At 68.8% G+C, this 13,298-nt stretch overlaps 1 protein-coding gene across 1 annotated transcript in view; it reads left to right on the top strand.

Annotated features, from left to right (window-relative positions):
• The window catches only part of STRC (stereocilin), a 42,201-nt gene extending 29,156 nt beyond the window's left edge, over positions 1–13,045 (top strand). Inside the window, exons 23-28 of the mRNA XM_039491720.1 lie at positions 5,505–5,660; positions 5,852–5,994; positions 6,307–6,455; positions 8,721–8,818; positions 10,571–10,718; positions 12,929–13,045. Coding sequence (XP_039347654.1) covers positions 5,505–5,660; positions 5,852–5,994; positions 6,307–6,455; positions 8,721–8,818; positions 10,571–10,718; positions 12,929–13,002 — 768 coding nt within the window. The 3' untranslated portion in view covers positions 13,003–13,045. The remainder of the gene's footprint in view (positions 1–5,504; positions 5,661–5,851; positions 5,995–6,306; positions 6,456–8,720; positions 8,819–10,570; positions 10,719–12,928) is intronic.
• Positions 13,046–13,298: the final 253 nt, after the last annotated feature.

Genomic DNA, 13,298 nt, shown 5'->3' with positions numbered 1-13,298 from the left:
GGACAGTGGGAAGCCCAGGGGTTGTTTCACCGCTAACAATGTGAGCTCTGCAGGACTCCGGCCATGGACAGAGACCTGCCAGGGCTGGGATCAGAACCGGCCTCTGGGGAGACACGGGAACTCCCTTGGGACCGAAACAACAGGGCAGGGAGGGAGAAGGGAACCAGGATGGTCCCTTCAGCCGCCTGCCTGGCTCGGGGAGCTGCACCTGGAGGAGCTGCAAGGGGCCTGCTCATGGCGGGGGCGGGGGCGTGCTGGAGGGAGCCATGCTGGGGGGAGGTGTGCCCATCGGGGGAGGGGGAGCCGTGCTGGGGAGGTGTGCCCATCAGGGGAGGGGAGCCGTGCTGGGGAGAGCCGTGCCCATGGGGAGGCGTGCCCATTGGGGGCAGGAAGCCATGCTGGGGGGAGGTGGGCCCATCGGGGGAGGAGGAGCCGTGCTGGGGGAAGCCATGCTCCAGGGGGTGGAGCCGTGCTGGGAGTCGTGCCCATTGGGGAGCTGTGCTGGGGAGGTGTGCCCATCAGGGGAGGGGAGCAGTGCTCACGGGAGGTGGGGAGCCGTGCTCATGGAGGAGGAGCCGTGCTGGGGAGGCGTGCCCATTAGGGGAGGAAGCCATGCTGGGGAGGTGTGCCCATTGGGGGAGTCGTGCTGGGGCCGTGCCCATCGGGGGGGGAGCCGAGCCGTGCTGGGAGGAGGAAGCCGTGCTGGGGAGGTGTGCCCATCAGGGGGAGGGGGAGCCGTGCTGGGGAGCCGTGCCCATGGGGTGGAGCCGTGCTGGGAGTCGTGCCCATTGGGGAGCTGTGCTGTGGGGAGCCGTGCCCATCAGGGGAGGGGAGAGCCGAGCCGTGCTGGGGAGCCGTGCCCATCAGGGGAGGAGAGCCGAGACGTGCTGGGGAGCCGTGCCCATCAGGGTGAGGAAGCCATGCTGGGGAGGTGTGCCCATCAGGAGGAGGGGAGCTGTGCTCACGGGGTGGGGAGCTGTGCTGGGGGAGCCGTGCTCACAGGGGAGGGGAGCCGTGCTGGGGGAGCTGTGCCCATCAGGGGAGGGGAGCTGTGCTGGGGAGGTGTGCCCATCAGGGGAGGGGAGCCGTGCTCATGGAGGAGGAGTCGTGCTGGGGAGCCGTGCCCATCAGGGGGAGGGGAGAGCCCAGCCGTGCTGGGGGAGCCATGCCCATGGGGGGGGAGGCGTGCCCATTGGGGCGGGGAAGCCATGCTGGGAGGAGGTGTGCCCATCAGGGGAGGGGAGCTGTGCTCACGGGGGAGCCGTGCCCATCAGGGGAGGGAGCCATGCTGGGGGAGCCGTGCCCATCAGGGGAGGGGAGCCATGCTCATGGGGAGGCGTGCTGGGGAGGCGTGCCCATTGGGGAGGAAGCCATCCTGGGGAGGTGTGCCCATCAGGGGAGGGGAGCTGTGTTCACGGGGGAGGGGGAGCCGTGCTGGGGGGAGGTGTGCCCATCGGGGGAAGGAGAGCTGTGCTCACGGGGGGGGGGCAGGGGGTCGTGCGGCGGGATGCCGTGCTCACGGGGCGGGAGTCGTGCTGGGGATGCCGTGCTCATGGGGGCGGGGCGGGAGTCGTGCTGGGGATGCTGTGCTCACGGGGAGTCGTGCTGGGGATGCCGTGCTCACGGGGCGGGAGTCGTGCTGGGGATGCCGTGCTCACGGGGAGTCGTGCTGGGGATGCTGTGCTCACGGGGCGGGGAGTCGTGCTGGGGATGCCGTGCTCACGGGGAGTCGTGCTGGGGATGCCGTGCTCACGGGGCGGGGAGTCGTGCTGGGGATGCCGTGCTCACGGGGCGGGAGTCGTGCTGGGGATGCCGTGCTCACGGGGTGGGGAGTCGTGCTGGGGATGCCGTGCTCACGGGGCGGGGACTCGTGCTGGGGATGCCGTGCTCACGGGGAGTCGTGCTGGGGATGCTGTGCTCACGGGGAGGAGTTGTGCTGGGGATGCCGTGCTCACGGGGAGGAGTCGTGCTGGGGATGCCGTGCTCACGGGGTGGGGAGTCGTGCTGGGGATGCCGTGCTCACGGGGCGGGAGTCGTGCTGGGGATGCCGTGCTCACGGGGCGGGAGTCGTGCTGGGGATGCCGTGCTCACGGGGAGTCGTGCTGGGGATGCTGTGCTCACGGGGAGGAGTTGTGCTGGGGATGCCGTGCTCACGGGGAGGAGTCGTGCTGGGGATGTCGTGCTCACGGGGCGGGAGTCGTGCTGGGGATGCCGTGCTCACGGGGAGGGAGTTGTGCTGGGGATGCCATGCTCATGGGGGCGGGAGTCGTGCTGGGGATGCCGTGCTCACGGGGCGGGAGTCGTGCTGGGGATGCTGTGCTCACGGGGAGTCGTGCTGGGGATGCCGTGCTCATGGGGCGGGGCGGGAGTCGTGCTGGGGATGCTGTGCTCACGGGGCGGGAGTTGTGCTGGGGATGCTGTGCTCACGGGGAGGGAGTTGTGCTGGGGATGCTGTGCTCACGGGGCGGGGGAGTCGTGCTGAGGGATGCTGTGCTCACGGGGGCGGGGAGTTGTGCTGGGGGATGCCGTGCTCACGGGGCGGAGTCGTGCTGGGGATGCCGTGCTCACGGGGCGGGAGTCGTGCTGGGGATGCCGTGCTCACGGGGAGGAGTTGTGCTGGGGATGCCGTGCTCACGGGGAGGAGTCGTGCTGGGGATGCCGTGCTCACGGGGCGGAGTCGTGCTGGGGATGCTGTGCTCACGGGGCGGGAGTCGTGCTGGGGATGCTGTGCACACGGGCGGGAGGAGTCGTGCTGGGGATGCCGTGCTCACGGGGCGGGAGTCGTGCTGGGGATGCTGTGCTCACGGGGAGTCGTGCTGGGGATGCCGTGCTCATGGGGCGGGGCGGGAGTCGTGCTGAGGATGCTGTGCTCACGGGGCGGGAGTTGTGCTGGGGGATGCCGTGCTCACGGGGGCGGGGAGTCGGGCTGGGGGATGCGGTGCTCCGGGGGGCGGGGAGTGGTGCTGGGGGATGCCGTGCTCACGGGGCGGGGAGTCGTGCTGGGGATGCTGTGCACACGGGCGGGAGGAGTCGTGATGGGGATGCCGTGCTCACGGGGCGGGGAGTCGTGCTGGGGATGCTGTGCTCACGGGGAGTCGTGCTGGGGATGCCGTGCTCATGGGGCGGGGCGGGAGTCGTGCTGAGGATGCTGTGCTCACGGGGCGGGAGTTGTGCTGGGGATGCCGTGCTCACGGGGGCGGGAGTCGTGCTGGGGGATGCCGTGCTCACGGGGAGAGTCGTGCTGGGGATGCCGTGCTCACGGGGTGGGGAGTCGTGCTGGGGATGCCGTGCTCACGGGGCGGGAGTCGTGCTGGGGATGCTGTGCTCACGGGGCGGGAGTCGTGCTGGGGATGCTGTGCTCACGGGGCGGGGAGTCGTGCTGGGGATGCTGTGCTCACGGGGAGTCGTGCTGGGGATGCTGTGCTCACGGGGAGTCGTGCTGGGGATGCCGTGCTCACGGGGCGGGGGAAGTCGTGCTGGGGATGCCGTGCTCATGGGGCGGGGCGGGAGTCGTGCTGGGGATGCTGTGCTCACGGGGAGTTGTGCTGGGGATGCTGTGCTCACGGGGTGGGAGTTGTGCTGGGGATGCCGTGCTCACGGGGCGGGAGTCGTGCTGGGGATGCCGTGCTCACGGGGCGGGGAAGTCGTGCTGGGGATGCTGTGCTCACGGGGCGGGAGTCGTGCTGGGGATGCTGTGCTCACGGGAGTCGTGCTGGGGATGCCGTGCTCACGGGGCGGGGAGTCGTGCTGGGGATGCCGTGCTCACGGGGCGGAGTCGTGCTGGGGATGCTGTGCTCACGGGGAGTCGTGCTGGGGATGCCGTGCTCACGGGGCGGGAGTCGTGCTGGGGATGCTGTGCTCACGGGGGAGGAGTCGTGCTGGGGATGCCGTGCTCACGGGGCGGGAGTCGTGCTGGGGATGCCGTGCTCACGGGGAGTCGTGCTGGGGATGCCGTGCTCACGGGGCGGGAGTCGTGCTGGGGATGCCGTGCTCGGGGCGGGGAGTCGTGCTGGGGATGCCGTGCTCACGGGGCGGGAGTCGTGCTGGGGATGCCGTGCTCACGGGGAATCGTGCTGGGGATGCCGTGCTCATGGAGGCGGGGCGGGAGTCGTGCTGGGGATGCCGTGCTCACGGGGCGGGGAGTCGTGCTGGGGATGCCGTGCTCACGGGGCGGTGGGAGTCGTGCTGGGGATGCCGTGCTCACGGGGCGGGGAGTCGTGCTGGGGATGCCGTGCTCACGGGGAGTCGTGCTGGAGGATGCCGTGCTCACGGGGTGGGGAGTCGTGCTGGGGATTCCGTGCTCACGGGGTGGGGAGGAGTTGTGCTGGGGATGCTGTGCTCACGGGGCGGGGAGTCGTGCTGGGGATGCCGTGCTCACGGGGTGGAGTCGTGCTGGAGGATGCCGTGCTCACGGGGCGGGGAGTCGTGCTGGGGGATTCCGTGCTCACGGGGAGGAGTCGTGCTGGGGATGCCGTGCTCACGGGGCGGGAGTCGTGCTGGGGATGCCGTGCTCACGGGGAGTCGTGCTGGGGATGCTGTGCTCACGGGGCGGGAGTCGTGCTGGGGATGCCGTGCTCACGGGGGCGGGGGAGTCGTGCTGGGGATGCCGTGCTCACGGGGGCGGGGAGTCGTGCTGGGGGATGCCGTGCTCACGGGGGCGGGGAGTCGTGCTGGGGGATGCCGTGCTCACGGGAGTCGTGCTGGAGGATGCCGTGCTCACGGGGTGGGGAGTCGTGCTGGGGATTCCGTGCTCACGGGGTGGGGAGGAGTTGTGCTGGGGATGCCGTGCTCACGGGGAGTCGTGCTGGAGGATGCCGTGCTCACGGGGTGGGGAGGAGTTGTGCTGGGGATGCCGTGCTCACGGGGGCGGGGGAGTCGTGCTGGGGATGCCGTGCTCACGGGGAGTCGTGCTGGAGGATGCCGTGCTCACGGGGCGGGGAGTCGTGCTGGGGATTCCGTGCTCACGGGGAGGAGTCGTGCTGGGGATGCCGTGCTCACGGGGCGGGAGTCGTGCTGGGGATGCCGTGCTCACGGGGCGGGAGTCGTGCTGGGGATGCCGTGCTCACGGGGCGGGGAGTCGTGCTGGGGATGCTGTGCTCACGGGGGGGGAGTCGTGCTGGGGATGCATTGCTCACGGGGCGGGGAGTCGTGCTGGGGATGCCGTTTTCACGGGGCGGGAGTCGTGCTGGGGATGCCGTGCTCACGGGGCGGGGAGTCGTGCTGGGGATGCCGTGCTCACGGGGAGGGAGTTGTGCTGGGGATGCTGTGCTCACGGGGTGGGGAGTCGTGCTGGGGATGCCGTGCTCACGGGGCGGGAGTCGTGCTGGGGATGCCGTGCTCACGGGGCGGGGAGTCGTGCTGGGGGATGCCGTGCTCACGGGGAGTCGTGCTGGGGATGCCGTGCTCACGGGGAGTCGTGCTGGAGGATGCCGTGCTCACGGGAGGAGGGGAGTCGTGCTGGGGGGGCACCATGTTTGCAACGTGCTGTCCTTCATGCCGTGCAGCTGTTTGGAACCGCCCAGCCCCTGCAGCCGGTTCACCTCCTGCAGCTGGGCCTGCTGGCCACCCAGCTGAGCGAGCAGGAGCTGCAGGAGCTGGAGCTCTCCAACTGGGGGGCCCTCTCTGTCCTGGGGGTCCTGGAAGGCTGGACCACAAGACAGGTAAGGCCTCATTCAGTGCCCCTGGGCCATGGCAAGGAGCCCAACCCCCCTGTGCTCCAAAAGACCCCGGCCCCGCCTCCCAGCCCAGCCCCTGGCTCCTGGGGATTGGGCTGGGGCCCAGCTGACTGTGGGTCTGGCGGGGGTGAGGGGGCTGCCCTGGGCTATGCTGACGGAGGCCGCTCTCCCCCCAGATGCGAGCCATAGTCTCCAGCTTTCTGCGCCAGAGTGGGGTGAGTGTGCAGGGCCTGGCACTCCCAGAGCTGGCTGCCCTCGGCCACCTCCTGTGCGGTCTCCGTGCTGACGAGATGCGGATGCTGAACAGCCAGGAGTTCAGGTCTGGGACTGGGGGAGCAGCCACGGGGAGGGAGGGGGGGCCCTTTGGGAGGTGGAGTTCAGAGAGTCCCAGTTTACAGGTGTTAATGCTGCTCTGAGTCCAGCAGCCGGAGAGCGAGAGGCAGTTGGGAGTTGCCCAGCAGTGGGGTGTGAGATGTGTCTGCTGGTCCAGGGGAGCAGGGTCGGCCCTGGGGGGCACTGGTGGGGAGGTGTCTGGGTGCCAGCCCTGTCTCAGCTGGCCGTCGCTGTTGGGGATGGAGGCTGTGACTCTGGGGGATGGGTCTGACGCGGGCTGTGCTCCCTTCTCCCACAGCCAGGCTGCCCCATTTGTGGGCTCCCTGAGGCTTGGCTGCTCCGAGAGGCAGCTGGAGACACTGGCTGAGCTGCTGACGTCCCACTCGGCGTTTGGCCCCGTTAGCAGCTGGGGCCCCGAAATCTTCACTGAGATCGGAACACTGGCAGGTGAGGGGGGCTGGGAGGGGCAGCGGGGCCCTGGGGAAGGTGGTGGGAGGGAGGGACTGTGGGGTAACTGGGCAGCCGAGGACCTTGAAGTGGGAGAGTGTGGGCATGGGCCTTCTGCTCTGAACCGCCTGGCCAGTGCCCTGCAACTCCTCGCATCCCCTGTGTGTAGGAGGTGCATGACAGACCAGACCCACTTCCCATCCAGCCTGGAACCCCTGGGCCCCCTGCATCAGCTCAGACCCACGCCCCATCCAGCCTGGATCCCCTGGGCCCCCTGCATCAGCTCAGACCCACGCCCCATCCAGCCTGGAACCCCTGGGCCCCCTGCATCAGCTCAGACCCACGTCCCATCCAGCCTGGAACCCTGGGCCCCTGCATGAGCTCAGACCCACGTCCCATCCAGCCTGGAACCCCTGGGCCCCCTGCATCAGCTCAGACCCACGTCCCATCCAGCCTGAAACCCCTGGGCCCCCTGCATCAGCTCAGACCCACGTCCCATCCAGCCTGGAACCCCTGGGCCCCTGCATCAGCTCAGACCCACGTCCCATCCAGCCTGGAACCCCTGGGCCCCTGCATCAGCTCAGACCCACAGCCCCATCCAGCCTGGAACCTCTGGGCCCCCTGCATCAGCTCAGACCCACGTCCCATCCAGCCTGGAACCCCTGGGCCCCCTGCATCAGCTCAGACCCACAGCCCCATCCAGCCTGGAACCTCTGGGCCCCCTGCATCAGCTCAGACCCACAGCCCCATCTAGCCTGGAACCCCTGGGCCCCCTGCATCAGCTCAGAACCACAGCCCCATCCAGCCTGGAACCCCTGGGCCCCCTGCATCAGCTCAGACCCTCGGCCCATCTAGCCTGGAACCCCTGGGCCCCCTGCATCAGCTCAGACCCACGTCCCATCCAGCCTGGAACCCCTGGGCCCCCTGCATCAGCTCAGACCCACGTCCCATCCAGCCTGGAACCCCTGGGCCCCTGCATCAGCTCAGACCCACGTCCCATCCAGCCTGGAACCCCTGGGCCCCTGCATCAGCTCAGACCCACGTCCCATCCAGCCTGGAACCCCTGGGCCCCCTGCATCAGCTCAGACCCACGTCCCATCCAGCCTGGAACCCCTGGGCCCCCTGCATCAGCTCAGACCCACGTCCCATCCAGCCTGGAACCCCTGGGCCCCCTGCATCAGCTCAGACCCACGTCCCATCCAGCCTGGAACCCCTGGGCCCCCTGCATCAGCTCAGACCCACGTCCCATCCAGCCTGGAACCCCTGGGCCCCCTGCATCAGCTCAGACCCACGTCCCATCCAGCCTGGAACCCCTGGGCCCCCTGCATCAGCTCAGACCCTCGGCCCATCTAGCCTGGAACCCCTGGGCCCCTGCATCAGCTCAGACCCTCGGCCCATCTAGCCTTGTACCTCCCCCACCACGTTAGACCAGGCCCCTGGGTCCATCCTGCTCAGTAGAACTCCCCTCCCCTCAAGAGTCCCAGATCCCAAGGCCAGAGGGGACCGTTGTGCCCATCTAGTCCAACCCCCTGCCTAGCACAGGCCAGAGACCAGCCCCACAATGACCCTCGAGCAGAAACCCCCCAATCAGGATGTGAGCCTGGCCAGTGGTAGAGACTCCCCCAGGCCCTTGGGCAGTGGTGCCAGCGATTAATGAGGCACTGGGAAATATTTAGGCCTTATTTCCAGCCTGACTTTATCCAGCTTCAAGTGCCAGAGCAGAAGGCTGATGCCAGCGATGTCAGTGCCCCCAGGAGGGCTTCCCTGGGGCGGGTGGGAGGGGACATTTGACAGGGCCTCCAGACCTGGTGACATTATGACCTGGTGCAGGGGATGCAGCACCATTGAGGTTTGGCCATCATGATGGACGGGTGGCCAGGCCAATCATGAGTGGTGCTGCGAATTTCTGCCCCGGGTCGCAGGGGGAGTCCTGGGCCCAGCCCACAGGACAGGAGCTGCCTTGGCAGGTGAGTGCAGGCCAGGCCCCTTTCAGACCCACCTCCCAACGCGCTCTCCAGGGGCTCCCCTCGGGTGGTAGGTTGGAGGGGGGAAGCTCCGTTTCAGAGTTTGCCCGGGGCCCCCCAGAACCTCTGTGCAGTCCTGCTCAGCACCACCGCACTGGACCGGACCGTGGGGCCCCCCTAGCCCAGTCCCGCCCCAGCCGGTCTCTGGTGCACAGTTCCCTTTGGGGCTGGGCAGCTGGGCGGGGGAGAGCAGGGGCAGAGCCTGGGATTGTAACCAGCCCTGCTCTGTGTCGCTCCCCAGCTGGGCTCCAGGACATCGCCCTGTCCTCACTCGTCCCCGAGCAAATCCGGGCGCTGACCCCGCTGGCCATCGCGGGAATCCCCGCACCCAAATTCACTGTGAGTTGCAGCCCTGCTTGTGCCCACAAAACCCCTTCTTCCTGCACCGGCATGTGGTGGGGGCCTGGCTCCAGTGTAACGAACCACAGAGCCAAATTCTGACTGGGGACAAAGGGGTCGAGTCTAAGGAGGTGGGGGCTGGGATCCCCCCCATGGGCAGAGCTCAGGGGGGTAGGGGGCTGGGATCCCCCCGGTGGGCAGACCTCAGAGGGGTAGGGGGCTGGGATCCCCCCAATGGGCAGAATTTGGGGGGGAGCAGGGGGCTGGGACCCTCCCTGTGGGCTGAGCTCAGGGGGGCGGAGGGCTGGGACCCCCTGTGATGAAGTGGGACTGTTCTTAATGTTTCCTCTGAATACTGTGGGGGGGCCTCAGTTTCTGGCCGACACTCTGTCTCCTGGCAACTAATGGCCAGGCCCTTCCCCCCTGCAAGGGGATGCTAAAGGTGGGGGAGAACAAAGAGGTCAGGTGACCTCCTGGCCCGGGAAAGGAACTCAGCAGAGGAGGAGGGGCTGGAGGGGGTTTCAGTCTGGAGCTGGCTGGGGACGAGGCGTGGGGGCAGACGTGCGGGTCTGCCTTGCTGGGCCCCAGAATGGACCCGGCCGAGGGGTCCGGTTCTCTGTACCTACAAGCTCTGTTTTAGCCCGTGTTCCTGTCATCGAATAAACCTCTGTGTTACTGGCTGGCTGAGAGTCACGTCTGACTGCGCAGTGGGGGTGCAGGACCCTCTGGCTTCCCCAGGACCCCGCCTGGGTGGACTCATTGTGGGAAGCGCACGGAGGGGCAGAGGACGCTGAATGCTCCAAGGTCAGACCCAGGAGGTGAAGCCGTGGGAGCTTCTTGCCCTGCAGACAGGCTGCTCCGAGGGAGAGGAGGCTCCCCAGAGTCCTGCCTGGCTTGGTGGGGAGCAGTTCCAGAGCAGCGCCCGGGAACTCCATGACACCCCCCCCCCCCGTGGGCCGAGCTCGGGGAAGTGGGAGCCCCCGTGGGCCGAGCTCGGGGGGGCAGGGGGCTGGGACTCCCTGTGGGCCGAGCTTGCGGGGGAGGAGGTGCCGCAGAGTGTGGGGGAGTCAGGGCCCCGCAACCCTCTTCCTGGGACTCACCGTGACTCTCAGCCAGCCAGTAAAACGGAAGGTTTATTGGACAGTAGGAACGCAGGCTACAGCAGAGCTTGTAGGTACAGCCAGGACCCCTCAGTCAAGTCCTTCTGGGGAGGGGGCAGGGAGCTTAGACCCCAGCTTGGGGTTCCCTGCGTTCCACCACCCAGCCCAAACTGCCAAACCCAAAACTCCTCCAGCAGCTCTCTCCCCCTCCCCCTGCTCCTCCTCCTCCTGTCCCTTGGGCAGAAAGTGTCACTTCTCCCAACCCCCCTCCTGGCTCAGGTTACAGCTCAGGTAGCTTCCTTCTCATCCCCAATGTAACTCCCAGGCAACATTCCCAGGTCAAATCTGCCCTGCTCCCTGCTCTGTCACAGGGGGGCTGGGAGCCCCCCATGGGCCAAGCTCGGGGGGGCAGGGGGCTGGGAGCCCCCCATGGGCCGAGCTCGGGGGGTGCTGTGGGGCTGGGAGCCCCCGTGGGCTGAGCTCCGGTGGGCGGGGGGCTGGGAGCCCCCGTGGGCCGAGCTCGGAGGGGGTGGGGGGCTGGGACCCCCCATGGGCTGAGCTCGGGAGTTGTGGGGGTTGGCTCTGTGGTAGCTCTGCTGATAGCTCTGCTGGCCCCACTGGTCTGTGCTGTGATGCTGGTGCTCCCCCGCAGGTGGTTTTCAGCCCAGCCCAGCTGCTGGGCTTCACCAGCGCCCAGGCCTCAGCCGTGACCCCCCAGCAGCGCGCGCGGCTCAGCACCCAGCAGAGGCAAGCAGTGGCCAGTGCCCAGTACGAGGTGGAGGGCGCCCAGGATGGCAGGGGTGAGAGTTCGGCTCCTCACACACTCCTGCCCCCATTCCCACCCCCTGCCCCCAACAGCTTCTCTTGCATGTTCCCTGCCGAGCCCCACATTCTACTGGTGCCCCCTCCCTGTGGCGAGCTCTCAGCCGCCCTGTGACAGCCGGGGCACCCCCTGCCCTGGGGCTGGGCGGCAGGACACGCTGGCTGCCCTGCGTATTCTGTGAGTGCAGGGCTGGGGCATTTCCCTGGGATTCACCCCTTGCCACAGGATTGGGCCCAGCCTCTCATCCTTGCTGAAGAGTCAACTCTTGAGCCCCCGGGCCCACCCCGCAGAACCTGGCACCAGCCCCCATGTGTGTGCCCGGGGGGCTGGGTGTGCAGTCGTGTCTGCGTGTGCCCGGGGGCTGCGCATGTGGTCATGTCTGTGTGTGCCGGGGGGCTGGGTGGGCAATTGTGTCAGTGTGTACCAGGGGGCTGGGAGTGCCCAGGGGGCTGCGCGTGGGGTCATGTCTGCATGTGCACAGGGGGCTGGGCGTGCACAGGGGGCTGGGTGTGCCTGTGGGCTGCGCATGTGGTCAGATCTGTGTGTGCCCAGGGGGCTGGGTGTGCAGTCGTGTCTGCATGTGCCCGGGGGGCTGGGCATGCCCGTGGGCTGCACGTGTGGTCAGGTCTGCATGTGCCAGGGGGCTGGGTGTGCCCAGGGGGCTGAGTGTGCAGTTGTGTCTGCGTGTGCCCGGGGGCCTGTGTGTGTGGTCATGTCTGCTTGTGCCCAGGGGGCTGGGCGTGCAGTTGTGTCTGCGTGTGCCGGGGGCTGGGCGTGCCCGCGGGCTGGGTGTGCAGTCACGTCTGCGTGTGCCGGGGGCTGGGCGTGCCCGTGGGCTGGGTGTGCAGTTGTGTCTGCGTGTGCCGGGGGCTGGGCGTGCCCGTGGGCTGGGTGTGCAGTCACGTCTGCGTGTGCCGGGGGCTGGGCGTGCCCGTGGGCTGGGCGTGTGATCAGGTCTGCGTGTGCTGGGGGCTGGGCGTGCCCGTGGGCTGGGTGTGCAGTCACGTCTGCGTGTGCCGGGGGCTGGGTGTGCCCGGGGGCTGGGTGTGCAGTTGTGTCTGCGTGTGCCGGGGTCTGGGCGTGCCGTCACGTCTGCGTGTGCCGGGGGCTGGGCGTGCCCGTGGGCTGGGTGTGCAGTCACGTCTGCGTGTGCCGGGGGCTGGGCGTGCCCGTGGGCTGGGTGTGCAGTTGTGTCTGCGTGTGCCGGGGGCTGGGCGTGCCCGTGGGCTGGGTGTGCAGTCACGTCTGCGTGTGCCGGGGGCTGGGCGTGCCCGTGGGCTGGGCGTGTGATCAGGTCTGCGTGTGCCGGGGGCTGGGCGTGCCCGTGGGCTGGGCGTGCCGTCACGTCTGCGTGTGCCGTGGGCTGGGCGTGCCCGTGGGCTGGGTGTGCAGTTGTGTCTGCGTGTGCCGGGGGCTGGGCGTGCCCGTGGGCTGGGTGTGCAGTTGTGTCTGCGTGTGCCGGGGGCTGGGCGTGCCCGTGGGCTGGGTGTGCAGTCATGTCTGCGTGTGCCGGGGGCTGGGCGTGCCTGTGGGCTGGGTGTGTGATCAGGTCTGCGTGTGCTGGGGGCTGGGCGTGCCCGTGGGCTGGGTGTGCAGTCACATCTGCGTGTGCCGGGGGCTGGGCGTGCCTGTGGGCTGGGTGTGTGATCAGGTCTGCGTGTGCTGGGGGCTGGGCGTGCCCGTGGGCTGGGCGTGCAGTCACGTCTGCGTGTGCCGGGGGCTGGGCGTGCCCGTGGGCTGGGCGTGTGATCAGGTCTGCGTGTGCCGGGGGCTGGGCGTGCCCGTGGGCTGGGCGTGCCGTCACGTCTGCGTGTGCCGGGGGCTGGGCGTGCCCGTGGGCTGGGTGTGCAGTCACGTCTGCGTGTGCCGGGGGCTGGGCGTGCCCGTGGGCTGGGTGTGCAGTCACGTCTGCGTGTGCCGGGGGCTGGGCGTGCCTGTGGGCTGGGTGTGTGATCAGGTCTGCGTGTGCTGGGGGCTGGGCGTGCCCGTGGGCTGGGTGTGCAGTCACGTCTGCGTGTGCCGGGGGCTGGGCGTGCCTGTGGGCTGGGCGTGCACGCATGGGCAGGCGGGGCGTTTCCATGACCAGAGACTAAGGACGTGTGCAGTGGTGTTGGGGCCTGTGGCGGCACAGTGCCCGGGGCTCTGGGAGGAGGCAGCTGCGCACTAACGTTCCTTTTCCTCCTGCAGGCAGGAATCACGCCCGGTGCCATCCTGGCCCCAGTGCCCTGGCACTGCTCTGTCTGATGTACAGCTTTGGGTGAGAGCCGCTGGGGCCTGTGTTTATAATAAACCCTTCAGCCTGCTGCTAGCTGTGCTCGCTGGTCCTGCCACGGGCGCCGCCACTGCTGCCGTGGGGGAGGCGTCGGCACCTGGAGCTCCACCGTGGGCACTGGCCAATGCTCCCAGCACAGCAAGCCCTTGGCCCCATCCGCGTGACCCTGGGGAGTGAGGGCAGCTGGCCTGGAGCCCTCTCCCTAGGCAGGGCCAGGAATGGGCTCAGGGCTTCCCCAGCCAAGGGCCTTGGGCAGTTGAGACGGGAGCCCCCAGTGGGAGCTGG

The sequence above is a fragment of the Mauremys reevesii genome, linkage group 10 (genome assembly GCF_016161935.1).
Source record: "Mauremys reevesii isolate NIE-2019 linkage group 10, ASM1616193v1, whole genome shotgun sequence".
In the NCBI taxonomy this organism is placed as follows: Eukaryota; Metazoa; Chordata; order Testudines; family Geoemydidae; genus Mauremys; species Mauremys reevesii.
The sequence above is the reverse complement of the archived record's forward strand: the minus strand, read 5'-3'. Positions and strand labels throughout refer to the sequence as shown.